General features: G+C 38.6%; 1 protein-coding gene across 1 annotated transcript in view; it reads right to left on the bottom strand.

Moving 5' to 3' along the window:
• Positions 1-2,913: 2,913 nt before the first annotated feature.
• The window catches only part of ERICH1 (glutamate rich 1), a 59,114-nt gene continuing 37,311 nt past the window's right edge, over positions 2,914-24,716 (bottom strand). The window contains exons 4-6 of the mRNA XM_054179988.1: positions 10,155-10,532; positions 7,738-7,932; positions 2,914-3,175 (exon numbers count right to left, since the gene is read on the bottom strand). Coding sequence (XP_054035963.1) covers positions 3,102-3,175; positions 7,738-7,932; positions 10,155-10,532 — 647 coding nt within the window. The 3' untranslated portion in view covers positions 2,914-3,101. The remainder of the gene's footprint in view (positions 3,176-7,737; positions 7,933-10,154; positions 10,533-24,716) is intronic.

Below are 24,716 nucleotides of genomic sequence, written 5' to 3'. Positions count from 1 at the left end.
AGTGTAGCCCAGCTATTCACTACTACAGAAGTCCCAAACTACTTCAGTCTCTGTGGTCTTCCTTGTACACAGTGCCTAGGGAAGAGACCACCACCTACAACAACAACCAACCAACCAAAAATCTCTACCACTGTGCTGCTGTTCCTTCCCTATGTGTAACGTTTAACTGTGCAAACTACAAAGTTAACTTCTGAAGCCACAAGCAGGCTACTTTCTAGCTGATCCTTCAATTCCTCCTACTGTTGGTGTCCACGTAGTCCGTTTCAAAATTTTAAAGCTGTGTCTTCCCAGAAGCTGGTAACAGCATGTGTGCAGCTCAGTCTGAAGTTCTCTGATGCAAAGTCCAGCCAAAATGACTCTTCCATGCCTCAGAAATGCCACACAATACTGCACATTTGTTAGGCTGAATGACACAGAAGCAGCATGAAAATCCAAAGTGATGTTTCATTGCTATGTTGAAGGAATCATGTACACTGAAATTTAAATCACGCTGTGTTCACTGGTGGCTATTCGTGTCAATTCTTCAGTTTTCATATTCCAGCTGTGTTGGTTATACCACCACAAACAAACCATAAAGGGTGTAGGGAGATTCAGCACCGTCTGTTTTAGAGAAGGAGCACAGGAAAGTGACCAGGTGTTACAATTCTGGCGTAGGAAATCTTTTTGACTGCAAATAGGATGCTAAACATGGAACCAAACAATCCTTCCTCCCTGCTATTTTCCGTACATTACCTAATTGATATTATTATAGGATGAGGAATGTCCATTTCTTCTGCTTTTAAACCAGATCTTTGTGCTGTGTTTTCTCACGTATGGCTGTGTCCCTACACGCATCGTTGTTGGGCACATTTGTTTCAGAAACAAATAAACTCTTATGTGACTGCATTTGTCTGTACTGGCAATCTACTATTTATCTGGTCCAATTTTCTAAACTCTCCAAAATCCCAGATTTTACTCTCCCTTCTACTCTTTACAGTACCTGTTAGCGTAACAGTGGCTGGTTTGGTAAGTGTAGGAGTTCAGGTCCTATTATAGGTCATTTACAAAGACATCAGATATCACTTTCTCCCACAAGATATGCTCTGAAACTGTTCCTAGGCTTGCTTTGTTGGGACCAGCTGAATTCTGCATAAAATATAAGGCTCTTAGAGTGGTTAAAATGAAGGAGGAATAGAGACAGAAAGCAATCTTTTCCCCATTATTATCCAATTCAAGCAAAATATATCTTTGACTAGAGAAATTTTACTTACATTCTGGGTTTAGGCTACTGATAGAACAAAATATTTCTGTTTGGCAAAGTTACATAAATCTGCCTCTTTTAAATTCAGCCTGATTTAAGAAATCACTTAAATATTATAAGAAATGGCCAAGCACTGAAATAATAAGAGAAATTAAAGCAATGAACAAAGCTTTGAGACGAGTGTGCAAGTACTTGTGAGATGAGTGTGTGAATGTGTTATAGTGTGTGTTATGCTTGACTCACTGGTAAGAAGAGGAACCATCCAGGACTCCAGGGATAGCACCCTGGGATCCAGAGAAGGAATCCCCAGGTCCTGGGGTCTACCCAAGGCAGAAGCCTTAGAACATGCCTCAGCACAGTCACTTGAGAAATGCAGGCAATACAGTTGTTTGTAAGGTCTTCATCTGACCTTTTTTGTACTTGTGTTTCAAAATACTGTCTTTAATTACATGATCTCATTATTTTTTTTCCATATTCAGCATATAGGCTAGGTGATGCTTACTCAATGAGTTTCTCCTTTTTGGCCATGACACTTACTCTAATCTACTGCACAACATTCAAACCTCAATCTGAGGATGAAGTGATTAATTTCCTGTAAGCTCTGTCAGTAGATTATCTGGGTGCTTCACATTCAAGAGAAATTTTCTTCATTCTCTAGATGTGGGACTAAGGCACACAATATCTCAGTGAAAATTCACGCTACTTATGTGTTAGCAAGTCAGCAAGCACACTATTTGCCCCCTGCAAAGCTGGGTTTAAACATCTTTCCTAGCAGATACACACCTAAATGAAGTTCTCCACTTCCAGTCCTTTGGTGTGTTTCTGAATCCCTCTTACCTTCTTCAATTAAGGAAAAAGAAGTATGATTGTGTTTTTATTATACATTTTTGAGTATCACTGATATAGAAGATTTCAGCCAATTAGAATAAAAAAACAAAAAAACCCAAACCAACCCAAAAATGTTTATATAATCTTGTCAGTAATGTATCTCCAAGCACACGCTGGAGAAGATAAATATGTTGCTGTATCCTACTGATGAGGAAGATAACAACTAAGGGATGAGAAATGGTTTGCTCTGTAACACCTAGCAGGTGAATGACTCATCTGAGAGAAGAGCCTCTCACTAAGGAAGCATTTTTTCTTCAGGATTCCAGAATATTTTAAGCTATGCATATTACTTCCTGTGCCATCTACACACTACTAAACTGAGTTTCCGAAAGACTGCACAGTAATCAGTGAGAGAAGCCAGTTCGATCATTCTGCAGTCAGTGAGGCCCACTGGGTTGCAACAGGCTGGGCCGTGGAACCGTTCTGAAAATGCCAACCAAGTTTCTGCGCAACTCTGAACAGTACCTACATGACCCATGTGTAGAAGTGTTCCCGTTTCCATAATTTGGCAGTTTATTCAGCAAGAAGGCCTTCTTCAGGTGTACTGTTGCTTAGATTTACATATCAAACATATTTCTTTTTCAGGAAAACATGTATCAGATAAACCATCAAAGTCGGAAAAAAACCTTCCAGAACGTGACAACCAATTTACAAACAAACCACCACCAACTGCACTTCTTAAATAAAATATTTGATACAGGCTTTATCATTCCAGATAAGTCCACTATCTTAAAGTCAACTGTACATGCTAACCGAGCTGAAGATGCAGGCCACACACCCCATACGGGTATTTTTGACCAACCAAACACAAAGATCCCGTTTATTGTCTTCTGGAGTTTGTAGTGCAGAAAACCAATTCATTTACCTGAAGGTGTAGAATGTGCATTGACACTGCTCTTCCTCGACAATTGCTACTTGGTTAAGAGTCTGTACATTAAATTTTAACCCTGCACATACGGACACAGGCAAGGCTTTATTTCCTGCTCTTCACAGGAAGGATATCTGTAATCCAGTAGTGAAACAGAGACGTGACTATCTCGGTCTGATCTGAAACAAAGAAAACACATTTCTCCTGAAATACCTCTAGGACATTTCTGAGCAATACAGAGAGGATTAGTGCAAACACCTGTTTCCATTAGATATTAGCATTTCAGTCAAACCAGTGCAGACATAGGTGCCTGAAGATTAACCTGTCTACATACATTTTTATATAAACAGGTGCACTTTCTTTTAGGAGGTAAGCTATTTTTATGTGAAACTGTTTAATTTCTGTATTTTGGGATGTACTATTTATTATGATTCAAGAATTCAGAAAAAACCCTAACAATTGAAATAACATGATCATATATGTAAGGCTAAAAGAGTACAATCTTCACAGAATCACCAAGGTTGGAAGAGACCTCAAAGATCATCAAGTCCAACCCGTCACCACGGACCTCTCAGCTTCTTTCTGTGTGGAGAGTCATTTCACACATTATTATTTAACTCATTGTAGCACCCAGAAGCCCCAGTTAAGAATGAGTCGTCTCGCACAGACAGGTGCATTGAAGTCTCAAAATGCCATAGCTTCTCTCTTAATTTAGAGATTATTCCTGTGGCTATATTTATTTCTATCGACAGGACTTTCTACAGTACTTAGCAAATAATATCACATTTAAGGTGATTCTATAATGCTATGCTAATATAGTATCCACATTTCATTTCCTTTTATTTGAACATTCATTCAATTAAAAGAAAAAAAAGGTTAAATGTAATCATTTTAGGGCTTCTATGTAGCCAGTCTGTGCATTATTGGCACACAGTGACTGTATTAATTCTGGTCTGCAATATGTACCTTCACCCACTCCCCACAATGGAGACATATATAACGGACAACTCTCCAAAACAGGCAGTTGAAAGAAGCTTCTAGGCCTTCTGTGAGTGATAATTTCCTAGACAACAAGGGCAGACTACATCTGAGACTTGATACTAACCAACAAAGAGAAAATGTTAATAGATAATGGAATGAAGTTGAGTAGAAGCTCAATGAGTTCATAAATTACAGGAGATAATGACTTTCTTTTTTTTTTTTTAATTAGGTGATCACCTATGCTTTAATAATTGATGTGAAATGGGAAATAAGTAGCCCTCATTCCAAAAGCTACAATTTCCAATCAGCAAATGGAGCACTACTTCCAGTCACAGCTCTTACTCTTTGCCCACTGCACTATGCAGGGCCACGAGGGTAACTGTCTTCCTTCTGCAAATGGCCACTGACATAGGTCAGACAAACCCCCACCACGAGAAACATACCTGTCTATTTGACTCCTAAACGCTGTCTTCCTGCATTCATAGAAGATTGTAGATAGAGGTTAAGTACTTAATTTGTTAAAGACTATCAAATAAATGGAAAAAGTAACATTTGTTGTTTTCATTACAAGAATAATGACACTTTAGCCATGTTGAAACAAAAACCCATGACCAACCTCAGCTTTGAAGTACAAGGTCCAAGGTAACTTGAGGAACAACTTCAAGAACAAAGTGTAAGGTAACTGGAAGGAGGATGACAACTAGACAGAAGAATTAGTATCTCTTAAGCATAGATATTTCTTGTTTAGGTAAGTTTTCTCATTTAAATGGAAGATTAAAGATAATACCTTACTATCGATAAGGGTTAAAGATAATACCTTAATGTTGATAATTTTTCTGATTCAAACTCCTTAGCAGTTTTCTCTTCCACTGACCTTGTTAGACATTTCTTTGATACTGCAGTATTTGCCAAATATTTGATACTGCAGATATTGGGATCTAAGAGCTTAAGATAAATCAGAAAAATTTTCTTTTGGTCGTACCATGACTCCCAATCTGAACAATGTGCTAAGAGGGGGGAAGGAAATGGCAAAACATGGTCTTGAGCCAATGGTTTTCAATTTGTGGTCTGCAGACCTTGGTCAGTTCATGGCTTTACTCTAAAGGACTGCAAAATACACACAAAAAGCAAATTTATCATGAATAGGCATAAACTTGCCAAGTGGGACTTTGTAGCCACAGTGAAAATTACAATTAAACCTTTATATATATATATATATATACACATATCTGCACACACACATATGAAGAAATAAAAGATATATAAGGATGTGTTTACTTTGTAAAGTTTACTAATGGAGAATGTGCACTTATGTGAAAGAGACTGATCATTTCTCAGGTGGTCCTCCTGTTTCCTTCCTTGAATTAAAGACGAAACTGAATCAAACTTGGCACCCATTATTATTCCTTTCATGCTAACACCTTAAAAGGTTAACATATTGCTTCTTGAACTAAAAAAAAAGTTTATTTTGTAAAAAATTGTACACCTTGGTGAAATTAAGAAAAATAACGGTCTTTCTATCATGCTAATGAGTGACCTTTTCTTCTAGGACACACAACAACAGAGAGAAACTAGTTAAAAAAAAAAGAGATTACTATGATGTACTGTATATTCTTATCTTCATAAACAGCCCTAACCTGTACTTCTACAACAACAACTTCAGTTTGCTGAGACAATAAGTTTTTGTAACAACTCTAAACCTTTATTACCTGTTCACTGGAAAGTAGTCTACACTTTAGAAAAAGTGGGCAAGCTGACCATGTATAATTAAAAGCCAGATTCAAGGTAACATTTCAGAACACCGTATTACCATTCACTGAAATTCCTGAATTATGAATAGAATGTATTGCTAAAGTCTGCTGAGGCAAATTATTATCTAGCAGGTGCTTAATTATCCCTTAACAACTCGTAACAATATATTTTCCTCTTTCTTATGTTGTTGTACCTCATGAATATCAAATCAACTGCTATGGTTACATCACTGTGAATGAGATTACAATTGAGCCCAGACCGACCACAGGTACTAAGAAAAAAAATGACTGGAAGGGTAAACAATTTCAGGCTGCATCAGTGGAAACATAAGTGAATTGAAAAAAATCGCTCAGGAGAGTGTTTTCTGCTTTTTCAAATGACAAAGACATCTATCAGAAAATTAGGGCAGTTGCGTGGATTTGTTTCTTTAGTCTCTTTTTAACTTGACATTGCTGTTGTATAGAAGTAAACAGAGCAGCTTGCCTCAAGGCAGCAAAACCCAAGAGAATTCCTACTGTATTGAGCAGAATTTGGATAAGGCCTGTAAGGAGTACCTTCAATGTGGTCACTTCAATAGTTCCATTTTGATTTAATCAACAGAAGCTGAATCAAGTAATTTAACAGAGGGCCAACACCATTACCACTATTCCTGCTGAGTTCTACCTGGTTTGAAAATGTGTATTAGATCCAACAAGACTGTTTGATTATAATTAAGGTCATAGAATCTAGGCTTGAAATTAATTATTGAATGCACAGAAGGATTCTTCTCCAACTACACGCAGATACTTCAGATCGATCAGAACCTTAAGGTCAGTCATATTCTACATGTTGACTTTAAAGAGCGTGTATATACATAGTAAAGAATACATATGTACTACTGCTGGAGTGTCTTTCAGAATGTGTTAGCTATGGACTCTACAAGCAATAGTGTTATTGCAATGCACAGCATGCTGTAGGCACCAGTCTTGACTGGGATTTTTAACCTCTATCACACTGTAAATTATTTAATGATGTTACAAGCAGTAGTCTCTTCCCTGGTTTTCATTGCTAAGCCCCTGATGATTATGATCTTTATTTACTCTGTTATCACACAACCACCAGCTCAGTCATTACCCTTCAAAAGACTTAGAGCACCTTCTAAAATAGCAAAGAATCTCCTGTGCCATAGCAAGTGCTCTTAACTCTGACTGAATTCTTTGGGAAGCAAGAAAATTCAGCCCATCTTGTAGATTTGGCTGATGCCGCAACAAATGTTCTAATGACAAGTAACAATGGCTGTCTAAATGGAGACTACTTGGAAAATTAATTATTATAACATCTGACAACTACATGCTGCTTCCACATTCACTTGAGAAACTATTAACTGTCCAAGAAAAAAATCTACTAAAATTGCAGGGCTTATAGTAGAGAAAGAAAGGAGCATGAATGAAATCAGACTTGTGCCTTAGGGATGAAAAAAGGGTTAGTAACAGAGTAAGTTTTCTTTTTATGAATGACTTTGTAAGAGCATTCATTATAAAGACTGACTTTATGTTTTTACACAATCAACAGGAATTTTCAGAAACTTAACCAAAACCAAAGCTGTAAATCAACCTTAGGCATTCAAAATCTATGTTACAGAAGCCACATAGGTGATCAAGAAGAAATGAAATGATGTGGTTTATTGCTTCTTACGCATGTAAAACGAATCCTTAACTGGAGAGGTGAAATGTCAAAGATAAGTAAGTTACTTCCTGTGATTTAAAAAGTCTACAAAGACATGATTAAATCTTAAACCAGTTCAGATTCAAAACACACTGTTTTAAGAACCAAAATCATCTTGTAATCTGTAGTTGCTGCAGCGTATGAACTGTTTTTGTATTGACTATAACCAAACAAGAAACAAGGAAAGCCATTGCATTTTTTGGTGGAAATTATGCTTCCAAATGTTGTATAAGCATAGATTTGCTACTGTATTATTATGTACAGCTTCCTAACAAAAAAAATAACATCAGTGAATGGTACATACCAGGAGGCATCATGGCTCGTTCTTTGAATTGTTTCAAAGCATCCTTCAGTCTGTCAATATCCTGCAGCAATACAAGGGATTTCAGCTGGTGCAGAAGAGCCACATCTGAGGAAGAGATGGTGCTGGATTCAAGAGACTGTAAAAGCTGTTGGGCAGCTGCTGAATTTGCAGCAGAATCTGTGCCTGCTGATTTATCTGGAAAAACAATTGGAAAACCATGTTAGAAATACTCAGTGAGCACAGAGAATTTTCCTAATTATACTTTTACCTTCTTTCCAACAACAGTATCTTCCTTTTCAATGCAACTTACAATCAAGTATCAGGTATTAAAGGATCAGCTTTTAATTGTTTTATTAAATTGTATCCCATTGAATTGTATTAAATTGTATCCCATTGTTTTATTAAATATAAAAGCAATGGCACAAGGGCAATGTATCCAATTCAGAAAGTAACAAGGGCAATATGAGTCATAGTGTCAGGAATGCAAGATGAATCTAAATTTTCAAGATTAACACAGGAAGAAGGTATGCTGAAGAAACTGTACTGTGGCCCAAGCACTGCGGTTTTGCTTCCTACATACTTTGTACTAGTACATAAAAATGCAGACACACAGCGAGACAGGGGACTACCACAAAGCACTTTTGGAAGCATTCAATTATCTTGAGGTTGTACTTTTGTATTTTTATTTAAAAAGCAGAAATTACAGGATGCAAGACAGCAGAGAAGGACACACATTGTTTCTACAGTACTACAGCTAAATTCACTCTTCCACTCCAATAACGAAGTACTTTAACTCATTTTAATTCTTCTGTTTTATACTAGCAAGACATCAGAGAACAGATTTTCATCTCTCTGACCTAAGTGCAAGAGTCATTAATCTGATATGACCATTTGAAAATGCTCCTAAAAGCAATGGCTTCCAATTTTGTTCACAAAACCAAACCAATCCAAACCAAACCAACAAAACCCTTGAGAAAAGGCAAAGGTGCCAAAACTATCTATAACTGGGGATTTGCCTAACAAGGAAGTTAGTCACACTGATTTTTGGATGTGACACCTTATCTGCAGACAAACTTGCTTTTACCTGAGAACTTCTCTCTATGGATTCCAAGGTTCTCACTGGCTAGAGCATTCAATCTGCAGGTTTAAAAGCAGGGTCCATCAGCCTGTCAACCACTATTAAAAGCTGAACTGAACTTCCAGGAAAGCTGGAAGCTCATCATTTTTCCTTAAACTACAAGGTGTACGGCAACTGTAGGCAATAAACCAGATCTCTGTTCTGGGTCATTTATTAACAGCAGAACTCTTGTACTGAATGTGCAATCCTGCAACTGACGAGTTCCACCACAGCAAATGCCTGAAGGTTTTGGCTTACATATTTTAGTTACACACATGAAAATAGTAAAACTCATGGTTTTGGAGGTGGAAATGCATCACCCATGAAGGCAGGATGGATTTCCAGTGCTAGGCCTAGTATGAAGACCTGACACAGCACAAAAATTTTAACAGTAAGCAAAGAAAATACTATGTATAAATCTTGAGAAAAAGATTAACATGAAAGCCCTGATAAAATCTTAACAGGGTTTTTAAAGCAATTCTGTAACCTAAAGATGAATTTTATGGGACTAGGAGCTGACAGATCTGACTTAAAATGGAGTCACAGACATTCTTCTTCACAAAGACAGCCAAGGCTTAGCACCATACAAGCAGCTGTTTTTGGAAGGCAATGGAAGAAACTTAAGAGTAGGAATTCCCGATTTTAGTGGGCATTCAGTAGTAGGCCATCAGAGATAACATCCACGCAGCCCCTTTTAAACAGCTGTGGAATGTGCACTGAACGTCAGTTCACATCCATTTTGCTCACAAGTGCTTTATGCCAATACATTTTCCCTGGTGCCAACAGTTATCTTCCCCTTTTGGCTTGGATGCTGTCTGTCTAGATTTCCTTATGTATCACAAATCTTCTCCTGGGAAGGAGAACTTTCTGAAAAGTAGGTTGGTTCAAAGATAGCAACCATGAAAGTAGTTTAGGATAGCAATTATTGCCCTCATTTGAAGCTCTCGGAAAGCAAGCAATCCTTCTACATTTTTGCTTCAGAAGGTGACAGGATTTGGTCAATTTTAACAACTACAGTGACCCTAAACACGTTGGAGTGTTTTGAAAAAGAGAGAGGAATATGATGTACATTTTCAGACACAGAAACGAAGAAGAGGAACACAGTTTCTTTGTACTGATGTGAATCCTTGCATATTCATGTTCTCAACAGAAAATGGAACCAATACCAAGTACTTATACTGAGTTCAAAGGAGACACTTCTGTAGTAGATGTGTCCCATTCTCCAGCAACACTAAATGCACATCTATCTTCCCCTATGCAGTGATTCTCATGAAAAGAAAGGAGAAAGAGTGGTACATACTGTCAGCAAAATAAATTTGTTGTGTTGTCTGCAGGAAGTCCAGTATGCTATCTGCCTTTTCATCTACGTCTTTTGAGCCTGCTGCTGCTTCTCTGTTGTTTTTGTCAGGCTGATATGTAAAATCCACACTGGTAGTTTTTGTTACCAGGCCAGCTGCTCTCAGTTTTTCTTTACGTCGCTTCTTTTTCATTTTCCTCCTTTTGTTTTTACTTATTTTGGGACTGTCTATCTGCTGCAACTGTAAATTATCTCGAACAAGACTCTCTTGCATTCCAGATTCTATTTGTTCTCCATGTAAATTATTACAGTTTTGCAAGCTGCTCTTTTGTTTCTTCCTTCGAATGCGCCTTCTCTTGGTTTGTCCTTGGTATTCCTCCTCTGCAGGTTCAAAAGAGACATGATAGTTGTAAATAGGAAGATCTGTAATAAGCACCTTAGAACTGCATACAATGAAATATTACTCTCTTCAAATTGTGGGATGTCTGAGTGGCTATAACCTTACTTTCATGCTTAGAATGTCTTTCAGCCAAAGACAACTTTTCTGAATGCATTAAGAAGACAAGTTCTCCCTTCTGCTTTCAATAAAGACTGTATTCTCCTTCATGCTACACACATCCCATTTACTTTCTTAAGGCAGACAATATGGGTTTATACAAAGACCTTGGTGAAAACAATTGCCAGGGCAAAAATCAGTATGGGCAAGCATAAAGGGACAAAGGATGAGAGCTACCACAAGAGTACCACACCACCAGGTGGTAGATTTAACCAAGGATGCAAAAAGAATGCATGCAGTTCACAGTAACAGACAATAATGCTTATGATGACTTCCCTGCATGATAGTGCTGTGCTTTAATAACACCAGGCATCTGTTTCTGATTCTTCTCCTTTCTCCCCCTTAAACATCCTCCTTTGGGATACCTCACTGCTAGCTCAGCTTTAGACATCAACTTTATAGGGAAAGCATGCAAGGCATCAATGACCTTGGCAAGTTATCTCTGATATCTTTAACAGTCTGTCTTTGTTCTGTCATTCCCTTGCTACATTCTAATTTCTTTACTAGCTAACTCTTCAAAAAGCACAAATGTCAAGGGAAAGAATTCCCTGTTGCTCTCTAAGACAGCTTTCATGCTTCCTTACTCAGATCTTATCTCTGCATGCAAAGCCAGGGTTCTAAAGTCATCTCTGACTCTGAACTGACTGCCTTCCCTACACACTTACTTCTGTTTAAGCCCCGCTGCCACCAGCAAGGGAAGACTGCCAGAATCCATCTTCCTTTTGACTTCACTGCTGCTCAAGTCCACATTCATGCCTATAATGGTTCCTTTCAAAATAACTGGAATTCCCTCTTTCATGGTCTAACAAAATCCTCACAAGTTGAAACATCATGAACTGTAGAATTTCAGTGTTCTTCTAACGTCTGGCTCTAGAAAGTTATGCCATTTAGTCTTTTGTCAAGCTCTACCTGCACAGTGCACAGCCCACTGCTCTTATTTATCTGGCTTTATGCCATTTCCTTAGGGTCAAAGAATCTTTGCTTGGCTAAAGTTGGTGAAAGGACAACACTTGTTTTTGGATGATCTGCATAGTCTCCTGAGCTGCTTTGGATGTTCTCAGCTTGACTCTTTCACCATTCCTCCCCCTACTAGCCTGCCTCTGTTTTCTCCATGGTTGCAGGCCTCCTCTTTCATTTCTGTTTCTTTTTCTGTCTTGAACTCTGTCAGCTCTGAGCCACTTTCTCTCTTAAAATATCACTACAAGACTTTTAGTTCTTTAGCTGACAGATGACTCACTGCAAAGCAAATTTCCATACTTTCTATGAAGATGGTTGCATAAAAATAAAATTGCTGTATTGTAATTGAACACTGCAGCATGTTAATGACACCAAACGTCACCTCATACCCACAGTCTGGAGTGTTTTGCACGTATGGTATTTGAACTAAATATCTTTATACAGGACTTGGACATATGGGATGTGGGAAAAATAATATCTGTGTCATCCTGTAAGAATAAAATATGAGAGCTGAAGGCAGATATGAATGGTGAAAGCTGCTATAAATGCAACATCAATGTTTCACCTTACAATCTAATTTGGATTTTCAAGGAGTATTTGTGTTATAAAAGGTGAATTTAATTGTAAACACAGACATATTTTTACACAAAATTTCTCACCCCCCTGTTAACCTGAACCATTTGGGTTGCTCATAAAGCTACTCCAAACTGAGCTCTCAGCAAAGTGGCCCAATGTGCCATTAAAACAGCGAAACTACAGCAATCGTGCAGCTAAGCATTCTCAATTGGTTTGAAGACACTTAAAAAAAACATGGTGCAGAAGGCAGAATTTGGCTTAAGACAATTGAAGTTTTGAGTCAAATCCAAGTTTTCTTATCCTTGGTAGCTCAGTACAGCAGAAGCTCTGAACAGACTATGGTGAAGCTGTTAAAAGGCGGAATGAGCGTAGTCTTCCCACATATATGTCAATAAGATAAACACCTGACTGAAAAGAAATGGGAGCTATGCTGAGTTTTCTTCAACACAAAAACCAAATCAAGCACAAGATTTTACTTAGTATCTGGTATTCCATGTGTGGGTGCTACTAGTGATTCAAAACCAGGATAAGACAAAACTAGATGTCAAAAAATGCAAAGCAACACACACAAAAGGGATTAATTTGAACAATTCACTGCTAGGGCCAGAGAGAACTGCTAGCATCTCAGGAAAGCAAATCACAACAAAAGCCAGACCTGTGCATCAGTACAGCAAGCTCAATGAAAACATTTGCTCAGTGGGTATCAGCGATCAAACCAGCAAACACCTTGTTTGCATACATTAGAAAGATGCAAAATACCAGGAACACTATTCCAAAGCTATACTACAAATCCATTTTCCTCTTCAAGCTTGTAATGCTATGTTTCCTAGCATAAACCTAGCACAGTAAGACTGGCAGACAACAGGAGCTACAAGATAAAGAAAATCCAAAAAGATTTGTATGATTTAACTTGAAAGTAAGAGCAATAAAAGGGGCTCTGTTTCTCCCTCCTCACGCAAGAACAAGGTGAAATCTAACGAATCTAAGCAGTTTCACAAGCAAATAGAAGAAAGTAATTATTTATTTTACAAAGGATACTTAGCTTATTGAATTCACATGAGTGTGGCACACATGGGAGCCAAGAGCCACACATGGGAGCCAAGAGCTTAATGGCATTCAAGAACTGGTTGTTTATACAGTGAGCAAGGCTATCTGATTATAACAGCTATGCTGAAATACAAATGAGAGTTGTAGAAGAAATATAAACCCTAATGTGTAGGTGACAGCCTGTACAATGCTCTTACCAAACGAATTGTTCAGTGGGATTCACCTTCTCAAAACACTTAGTGAGTGCATCCTTAGACCCCTGCTGCCTCTGACGATGCAAGACATGCTAGCATCTTCAGAAAGCAAGCTACCTCATCTGAAACCAGATGGATGAGAATGCTTCCTGAAGGTCTGTCTCTCTCTCTACCCTTCCATTAACTACAAAGGAAATACAGACAATGTAGTTGGACTAGATGCTTGCAACAACAGAGGAGAATTGGTCTTTTCTACCACAATTAACTGTGTGGAGTAAGATACTTCTTAATATGAGTCTGCTTATCAGGACGATTTTTACTAATTAATAAAATCCACTGCTTGATTTAAAACAAACAAGAAAGACCCCATTTTGACTGATTCTTTACATTTCAACTCAGTAGAGAGGCTTGATAAAATTTCAGTAGATATGAATTCTGTTCAAATAATTTATCCTACTGACTGAAGAGGTTTGTTGCATGGAAGCAGCACAATTGCCACAAACGCAGGGAATGTATACAGCAAAAGCAATCCTAGGAAAGTGTTGAACAGCTGACAGGAATATCAGCTTTTGGACCACACTAACTAGAGCCACAACAGCTTGTCCTAATTCCACAAGATCTGTCTCCTGCTGTTCCATAATGGTCTGTCACCTCTCTCCCTCCTAAGACCCATCTCTGCTCTGCAAGTAGTTTAATTTATCACAGGATCCAATTATCCAGAAACAACTATCTTTAACCTGGGTAGTTTGCACATGGTGCCCTCTCAGATTGAGCCAAGTGGCTGCCAGACTGAATGCCTGTATACCTTTCCCAACCACCATTACAATTCCATATGCATTTCTTTCAGCCTTAATAATAGCACCCTCCTCAGGAAGTGTTCAGAGTTGAAAACAATTGTTTTCTTTGGTCTGAGGTTTTCATTCTGCATGATTTTTAGTCTATGTTACTTTCCTGACGTCATTCACCATGCAGATGCACAGTCATTCTAGCCTGACTGACAGAATGATATGGAAGTGGGAATGAGTAGTCTGAAAAGTGAGCACCAAAAGAAAAGATCATAGAATTCTTTTGGTTGGAAAAGACCTTTAAGATCATCAAGTCTAGCTGTTATCAGGTAAGCACTAAACCATGTCCCTCAGCACCACATCTGCATGTCTTTTTAGACAGGGATCTTCTAACAGCCTGTCCAATCTGGTCTGAATCAAAGGGGATGACCTTTGGAAGGCCCTTCCAATCCAGTCCATTCTAGGATTACAGAAATTTCTCCATGCGAACGGCATGTCTCCTTAACAGACCAGAGGCGGAAATGTGCAAAAAAAAAAGAGACTTAGAATGAAATAGAGGTTAATAGATACTGATATTGACTCTTGAAAATGAACAATTTGCACACTCGAGTTTGCATCTTCAGAGAAAAAGGGAAACTAATAAAAGTAATTGTTTACATCAAGACTCAGAAGCAGCATACTTTTTCTTATCTTTTTTCATCATGTCATCTTGAGACACAAAGCTTAATACAGGTTACGAGCAATAGCTATCACTCCTCCCATGTAGACCAACCATCGACATGATGGTGGCAACTCTGTGACTGAAAAGAGGACCTTCCTCATGTTTATTTACATTATTTCAGTTCCTTCAGACAAGGACAGACGTGAACATTCAGGGAAAGAATGATAGAAGACAATGAAAACTGGGAGCCTGTTTACTCACGTGTCTGCAAACCTGAAGTTCCACAGAATGTCAAATTGAAGTTTGGTTTTTAGTATCTGAGAATAAGCTGATGGCAGCAGGCATTCTTAAAAATCAGATCCCTAAATATTATTAGAGAAAACCCTTTGGGACAGCATATTAAAAAAAAAAAAGATGAAGCAGGCTGAGGAAAATATACAGTCAAAGAACACCCTTTAGAAATCTCCTCTGTAATGTGCTCATCATGACTCAAGTACACAGCTGGCTCTTGCGCTCAAGGACCAAGTCCCTGAGCAGGCTTTCTGGATGCAATTTTGTTCTTTTGCTCAGAAGAAAGAGGCCACGTCCTCTCCTGATTTTTCAACTGGTGTGGTAGGTTGAGAGAGGGCCTAGCTCTCTCTCCCCCACAGAGTAAGAAACCACAGCTAACCCAGTCGGAGGAGCAAAGCTATATATTTACAAGCATATATGGAAAGCAGGTTATATACAACACAATATATATGGGTATTTACAATATATACACAGAAATATACAGCAAAGAGAAATAACACAACAAAAATCCCTCCCCAGGAAGGGATCCCCTCCCTGTAACCCCCTCTCCCCCCCCCCTACCTCCCTTTTTTCCCAAAAAGGGGTTACAGAGAAAGAAAGGCAAGTTATTAAGGGAAAGAATTGTTAGTAAGCTTCAAAAGCCCATGCAGGATTAGTTTTTGCTTATCTGAAGGCCAACTCCAGCAGTGTGCAGAGAAAGCAGGCAGGGAGAACAGGCTGAAACCCAAACTCCCCCAACTCCCAAACCAAACTGAACTGAGAAAAAAAAATTCCAACTGCTCTACAGTTTAAAGTTGCATTTTATCTATTCACCAATGAAATTCGTTTAGAATATCAGAATGTTTTTGTTCTAGTACCGAAAACATTCAGCCAGAGTGTCCCAGCACTGTTTTGTCTTAAAGGCACAGCCTCAAACGATCACACCTGGTTTAAATGCTTTTGTTTTCCCTGATATCTTGGATGGGTTTTCCATGCTGTACCAAGGTGACAATGCAGAGGAGTTTAATTTTGGTTTAGGATCTTGCAAATTAAAAAAAAAAAGTGATTTTTAGTGCCAATTAAGAAGATATGAGCAGCTACAATTTGGTCAAGGGTGAAAAGCTGTGGCTAATGAATGCAATAAAGTGTAACAGTTCATTAGAAGAAAAGCAATGCTGAAAGGATCTCAGGAGCACAAGACAATGTTAATATTTTTACTTTTTTGTTTTGTTTGTTTTTAATGGAAGGGGTTTCCAACCATCATTTGAAATCAGAAACAAAACCCCCACCCACTGGAAATATTTTAGTGATTTACAAGACTTCTGATGTTGGAGAAAATTGCAAAAGTCTGGAAGCTCTTCAGGATAGAAAAGTCTTCTGTTTGTTCATTTGTACTATGTATTCATATAAAACTGGCACAACAGAGCACTGCTTCTGGGATTTAAAGCAAATCCAATTAATAGTAATGACAATAATAAGTAAAGGACATTATCAGAGTCTGCAATAGTGTACAACCCTAAATGTTTATCTGACTGTATATATAGCTGAAGTTCTCCTTCTCATAAGCTATGTGAAAACTCCTGCCCTAAGAGGAACTGTACTTGGTCACAACAAACATCTACCTAGTATAAGAACCAGCATTAAAAAAACAGTAGCCTCATACCACACTCAAAATAAGGTGAGTTTTGGATTTCAGCAGTGGTATAATAATGGTCCTTCTTTTGTACCTCTTATCCTAATAATTGTCATCATTATATTGGCTACCCAGTATTGAGATGTTGTTTCCTCAAGAGTTACTTATCACACCGTGAAATCTTACTCCTGCTTGCTCTCAGCCAGCTCCAAGCCCAGGTGCATTTTGACTGGCCATTCTTTAAGTGCATCACTTGTCAACTCTCTAAAACGTGCTTCACCTGTCATTTTACTCTGCACCCAGCTCTTGCCCTTAGCACAGCCAATAATTGTGTAGCCATCAGGAAACTCTACCTTCATTGTCACTCTTTTTACTTGACCATCTATAAAATACAAACCTCTGGTTGTGACCTCCCTGTTTTGAGAACTGCTGCATTCTCTCCATCTGTTTACCTATTCTGGAACTTGGCCTTTCATGCTGTGCCTACATGCCGCCCCTTGGTGAATGGTTTTATCAAAAACATTGTGGAAAATCAATGAGACCACATCAGCTGTAGCACTCCTATCTAACTACAGATTTCCTCTTTGCAAACCTCTTCTGATCCTTCCCATCCAGATCACACATTTTTAGGCATCCACAAATCTTATTTTTTGTATTGTAAAGGCAAATGTAAGGATTACAGGCTTTTAGCTCCTTGGATGATTTAAGAACTGCTACAAAAAAGCTATCCAGACTTAAAAGTCTCTGACAACAAGGCAATTTGAAAAGCAAGTGGTTATGCACCACTGTCAGTAATATGAGCTTTTCCTGCCCTCTCCCCCTCCCCCTTAAATACCTTCAGAAATGTTACGTGAATAGAGCTGGGTGTGAATAGAGCTGGTACTGGTCACTTTATCATTTGTTTTGTTACATGACCATTAAATCACTTCAATTTCACATATCGTTTGAGATAGTTCTAGGAGTGTAACAGCACAGCATTCTTCATTTTTTCCCCTCCCAAATAATTTCAATGGAACTGATCTGTTTAACAGTATTCCTTCTACACCACTGGTTCAAAAGACTGGCAGGCACATTGGTCTGGAAGCATCAGTTACCAGTTTAATTCTTTGTACCATTTGCTCAAATATTCCTTAGCTTGTTTTATCACGTTTTCACATTTTAAAACTGCTTAAAACATCATTTAGGTGTGAATTTGGCTTTTTAAAGGACACCCACTTCTTTCTAACAACTTCCTTTACTCCGTTGTCTAGCTCTGCTATCTTCCTTTTGCTTTTTCTCAAGCTTTTTCTCATAAAAGACAGGTGGTGGGCGCTGGCCTTGCATATCACATATGGTGTCCTTAAGTAACTTCCACACCACCTGTTACAACTTCCTTCTCTTAGCTGACCTTTTTAAGATTCTTTTTAGCAAGTTATCTTTATTTTAGTGTAGTGTCCCTTATTGAAGTGGATCACAGTTGCTGTGATTTCACTAGGATGTTCAGGCTAATGGTTGTTGCAATGTGTCTCCTGTGAACCAAACTGCACCCAGGACAAAGTAGAGACCCATTTTCTCCCACAGCCCCACTAACCAATGCCTCTGTTACTGACTGTGGCAAGAAACTCAAGACTTTGCACAACCTCCTGATGTAACAGTCACACCACATGAACAGGTGGAAACTGAAGTTCCTATTACTACTCTCTCTGCTGTCCTCTGATCTTTCAGCACACAGCAATGACTATTTTCAGTCCTAGCTGGATAATGATGAAACAGACTCCAAGCTTGTTTTGCTTTTTGATATGAACACTCAGTTCACACACACATTGATCTAAGGCATGCAGGAGATACCTGAAATTATTCCAATGAAAAAAGTAATGTTGCCCATAATGTTTTGGGCCTTGTGTCACTTTATGCAAAAAGCTATGCTTGGTGAAGCCCCTAGGTTGGTAATGTAAGTAATTTCTTACAAGCCCTATGAGGAGAGGCTGAGGGAGCTGGGGTTGCTTAGCCTGGAGAAGAGGAGACTCAGGGGTGACCTTATTGCTCTCTACAACTACCTGAAGGGGGGCTGTAGTCAGGCAGAGGTTGGTCTCTTCTCCCAGGCAACCAGTACCAGAACAAGAGGACATAATCTCAGGCTGCGCCAGGGGAGGTTTAGGCTGGAGGTTAGAAGGAAGTTTTACACAGAGAGAGTGATTGCCCACTGGAATGGGCTGCCCGAGGAGGTGGTGGGGTCGCCGTCGCTGGGGGTGTTCAGGATGAGGTTTGACAGGATGCTTGGTTGCATGGTTTAGTTGATTAGGTGGTGTTGGATGATAGGTTGGACACGATGATCTTGAAGGTCTCTTCCAACCTGGTCTATTCTATTCTATTCTATTCTATTCTATTCTATTCTATTCTATTCTATTCTATTCTATTCTTCAGTCACAACTGTACTAAGTTCTGTCCCATTTGATGACTTAATTTTTAAATAAAAGCAAGTATTTTGACCTTTTACTGATTTTCTCATGGCTACATTTCAAAATTCCAGCTCACTGTCTTCATTCATGTTAGCTTTTTGGGAGTGATGTGCAGTCAGTGTGAGTCAGTCACCACTGCAAAGATGCATCGCACCGCGTCCTAAACGGGCTTGGCGGTGTTACCCAAAGACTAATTGCTGCTAATGCAGAAATCTTCTTAAGTGTTTGGCTAGTAAGATTATGTCTCTGTAGCTGAACAGAAGGCACCAGCATCAACAAGAAGGGGAGATTCGTAACATTTATATTAAAAAAGTGGAAATATTTTAAGCATTTGATGTCACATTTGCACTTTAAAAATCTGTGTCCCTGCCAGCTTAGCAGGACACAAATACACATCCAGAGTTTTAATTAAAGTATTTTCTTTTCCCAGAGCTGGTTTTTAACCAATACTTTAAAAATCTAAAGCTCTCCCTTTAGCTCAGAATAACAGAAATGCTAAGAAAAGCTCCAATCTTAAAATCCTGTCCATCACTTAAAATATTCTTTCCAAATATACCAGCTAAAATAGTGTAACATGTATGAAGTTACTTAGACTGCAGAGCCACAAACTATTAAATGATAAGCAATCCAATGTAAAACTGGTATTTAGTTTACAACAGTATCAATGAGCAGATCTGAACTAGAAATACCACCTTTTGTACATGAGAGCTGTGGCATAACAAAACAAAGACAGCAATAAAACTCAGCCTCAATTTATCACTTAGAGTTCCCAAATATTAAAGTGTGACACCTCAATTCACTTTTTGCAGTGTTTTACATTTCTAACTTCTCACACAGCATCCAATAACCAAACATATTCAACACCGCATATGAAAGAGCTGCCACAAATACAATTTATTACATGGCTTTTTTGAGTGAATTACATTTCAAAACACTTTGGAAAAGTAAAGTCTGAAAGAATGCAAATCTTTCAATTCTTTTATTTTAAACCACTTCCTTCATCCATTTATCTTTGGACCTTGAATCTGATTTGAATTAAATTATATAGTTTCTAGGCAGTTTTGTAAAACCAGAGACGTTTTAGGGTCTGGCTTCATCTTATTTCTATTAATCATGATTATCCTAAATTAATTACATTTTAAAGAACAGTTGAAAACACTACTGTAAGTAATTTCCTACTGACCAAGTGCTTTACGTTTGTAATCGTAAACAGAAACATGCAGACAGGTATGCTGTAAAAATGAGAAGCACCACAGGGTACATCCACAACAGCTGTTATAGCTGGTGATCTGCCAGGTTATAATAGGTGGGAATTTGGTGCCACAGACTTCCCAGTGATGTAGGTTTGTCCTTGACTGCACGCTGTGCTGCAGTGGGGATGTGCTCTGGCCAGATCTGTGAGGTCAGATTTATCAATCCCTCTCCCTCCCTCCCTCCACCCCCCAGTGAACACTCCAAAATTACTTTTAAACAGGAAAGCTAGGTTTTATTAGAAGAGACACTAGATTAGGTGCGAGGGAAAAAAGTAAGGATGAATAGAACAATCTATAACCGTATCTCCACCTTGCCTACTGCGTCCTGGCAAATCAATCGTCTTTGCTTAGGCTTGCTCGCAGTTCAGAACGTCAGCAACTTCCAGAGCTGCAGAAAAGTCTGCAGTCCTCTTTGGGTCTCTAGGGAAAAGTTCCTCTGTTGCCAGGGTTCCTGCTGTTCTCAGCAGACACCTGGTCTCTGCTATACTTAAGGTTTATTCCTTGGCTACCAAAATTCCTTCACAACCTGTTTGTCCTTCACATTCTAGAGAATTACTGTCTCTCAGTAGTGTCTCATCTCCAGAGGGCTCCATCTTGACTTCTCTACTTGGTATCTACAGAAGAATGATCACTATAGAACTGATTCAAGCGACTTAACCATTGCATTCCGCATTTGTGCTTAACACCACCTCTAAAGCTTTTGCTGAGGTCTCTAAGCATATATATACAGCTTTGCACTAAACATGTGATGATGATTTTAAAATGCAAACATTTCTGATTATTAGTGGATGCTGTATAGCAACCATTACGATATCTAGACATATATCAAAGAAAATACAGTCCCAGATTCTTTTTTCCTTGGAGAAAGTAATTTCTGAGATTGCTTATACATCTACATTCCATGTAATCACTAAGGTTTGTGACAATCTGGTTGAAATTAGGAACAGAGATACACATATATGTAATATGTAGGAAGTACTGTATATTGTATTTGATAACTATCCATTTTTTTCTTGATAGATTCTTCTTCCCTTTCAGAGGAAAAAATCCCATGCAAAGCTGTAAAATACTTAGCATTGAAGGGTCCAGACATCAACAGCATATTCAAAATTATGGTACCTAAGTCCAGCTGATCAGCATTTCTGAACTGACTACAAGCAGTTACTTCACCTTGCACCTCCCTGCCTTAACACAATCATAGGCAAACACAGTTAAAAGTCACTGAAGTGTAGAAAAAAGGGGCATCAGAAAACATAGGACAGGGAGAAGCACCCAAAAGAAGCAAAAAGTCCAAGAGACAGTGAGTTAGTAACAGAGGTAAATGTGAGATTTTCACTGGCAAGTGCCACAAAGGAGATGTCAAGAAAATCTGGCATTTTTTTTCCCCAAGAGGATAAAAGTTGGGAAAAACCACCAAGATTGAACTTGTATCTTGAGATGAAAGTGGAAGACTTGTATTACTGCTTTATTGCTTTAAGTCTTCCTATTTATTCTAGGGCTATGTATTTCCATTTATTAAGAAAGCAGTAATAAGCAGAAATTAACATTTTTCTCCTCTACAGTGTTCACCCAAATACTAAATAAAGAAGCATATTTTCTCTGGAAGAAGAATAAGACAGATGGACACTATGTTCTTTTCAGCAAAAGAAGGACATTCTGTTCAGTAAAAATGCTACAATTCAGCTGAGGTATCTAACAGAGATCTATCAACTACCATAACGTTTACTCTCTTTTCTGCTGTCACATAAAAAGAGATAGGCTTCTCCAAAGGCTATGTCTCATCCTAGCCAGACTTGACAACCATCACTTGTTCTAGTATCACTAGATGCCTCACTCTTCTAATTATACCAGCAACTTAGTAAGGTATTCTCAGTATTCTCATATCCTTCAGTGAAAAGATGGATGAAAATCAGGTCCTTGCTTATAGCAGCTCAGGGTATGAAGTGTTACAGACCTGCAAACCAGCTCTGGAGCCTGCAGCAGTTGCTGCCTCTCTGTGCTGATCTATCAACACCATCTCAATTTCAGCCACATTCCCATGTGCAAATTTTTGCTCACGTCTTTATACCTTCGGGCTTCCACAGCAGAATCTTTACTATTTTACATAGCTTGTGATATGAAAAGTGCATTGATGTGAGCATTCAGTAAAGCTCAGTTCCCTGGGGAATGACTCCTAATAAAGTTGTGTACTTAATTTAGCTGTCTTGTCTTCAAAGCCAACACAATTGTTTATTACAACATCATGCAGACACTTGAGCTTACTGTATCAGCATCAGTATAGATGGATAGACAGAGATATAAAGACACAAAGGAATAGCTGAGACTGAAACCAGACAAATAACTAACTTCAAAGATAATGAAAAGCTAACTTTAACTTCTTAAATAGAGAAGAACTAAGACGTCTAACTATGTTGAATGAAGGCTGAAGAAGAGTATCTGCTGCCCTTGAGCACTAAGAACTACTTGAGACATTTACACTTTATGTGCTGCTGCTGCTTCTGGAATGCTAGCTGCATAGCTGCAGATATAACCCCTATGATGGTAGTCACTTTTCATAGTTTCAGAGTAAATAATTTTCCTATCAATTAAACAGCTCCATGCTTTTGTCACGTTTGGAAATCATACCTTACACTTTGTTTTATAATCAGGATAACAAAGCATTCTATAATAAACCCGAACTCCACACACCATCTAACTCATCATCTTTAGAGAGACAATGATTAGAAAAAATCAACAATTTATCCACACTGAGAGAAGCTGTTTCCATTTGTAAATACTCAAGAAATGCTGACGCACTAATGGAGTTCAGTGCACACTAAAGAAGCAAACAGAACAGAATGGTCTCTGAACACATTGCAAAACGAAGCCATTCGGGTAAGAAAATACCTAAGCTGGATTCAGGATAAAAGCATGAAAATATTTAAGCTCATAGTCATGAAGGATGTGTCTTTTTTAGTAAATGGTTGCCAATTTCTCTTTAAGGTGCTCTAACCATTACAGTTTCATTGAACTTAAGATTTTTGCATCTGGTTAGTCTACTATTCAAGCTACCAAAACAAAGTTTTTACCTCATATTATAGCAGGCATTGTGACTACAATTTCTATTTGCCAGTGAAAAGCAAAGCAGCAAAATACATCTATTTTTGTGGTTAGTTGTGCAAGGATGCTGATATCCAGTACAGCGTTACACTTATACCTTGATCCTGTGTTCCAGAATCTCCCCAGCACATCCTCCACTGAAAGTAATGCACCAAACACATTGGAACTGGCACAATCTGTTTCCAGCAGTCAGGACTTTAGGTGTTGTGTGGCATTTTTTGTCCTGTTCTACACACCTTGAAGTTGGTTTTACCTGTGAACTAGGCTTATGTTACATTCTCTCAATGTTCCTAATATTAATGAATTTAGCTTTTCAATAATCTCTTCTAAAAAAGCAACTCAGGAAACCTTTTGCTCACTATTATTAAATTAGGCTGGTGAAAAATTGGTATAATGAGCCTAATGAGGCAAAAATATTTCCAGGGTGAGATATGGAAGTCCTTGCCAAGTATAATCAACTCACAGAGAAATAAACAGCTCTGAGAAAGTACAGTAACTCATTCTTTGTGGAAAATTACAGAAGCAGGCAGAACAGGTATGAACACACATAAAACTTCACCTTTCATTAGGCCAGCTGGGCCAAGGTGGGAGACTCTAGACTATTGCTTTAAATACCTGCATCAATAAAAGGAGGAAAATAACAGATGGTGGCACTGGCTCACAGGTCACTGAAGTTAGCTCCCCACTACAACCACATGTGCTTGGCTACTCTAAACTAGCAGATTCATTCACGTCAGTATAGTTGTACTCAGCTGAGAGCCTGAGAACTCAGATTTTGTGCAGGAGTTTGTGAGGTGGAGCATCATCAGCTGGATACAAATCACCTAGTATTGTGAACCAGAGATACAGCTGGTGAAGTGATTTGCTTTTTGTCAGGAGAGACTGCGTATGTGGGTGAGAATTAGAGGCAAGGCCAACAAGGCTGACATGCTGTTTGGGTGGTCTGTAAGAGACTCCAAACAGGATGTTAGAAGAGCTTGATGAATTATTTTATAGGCAGCTAGAGGCTGTCCAAGATCACCAGACCTTGTTCTTATGGGCAATTTTAATCTGCCTGATATCTGCTAGGAATTTAACACAGCAGAGAGGAGGCAGT

The sequence above is a fragment of the Dryobates pubescens genome, chromosome 3, assembly GCF_014839835.1.
Source record: "Dryobates pubescens isolate bDryPub1 chromosome 3, bDryPub1.pri, whole genome shotgun sequence".
Classification (NCBI taxonomy): domain Eukaryota; kingdom Metazoa; phylum Chordata; class Aves; order Piciformes; family Picidae; genus Dryobates; species Dryobates pubescens.
This window is presented reverse-complemented; position numbering and strand designations above follow the sequence as displayed.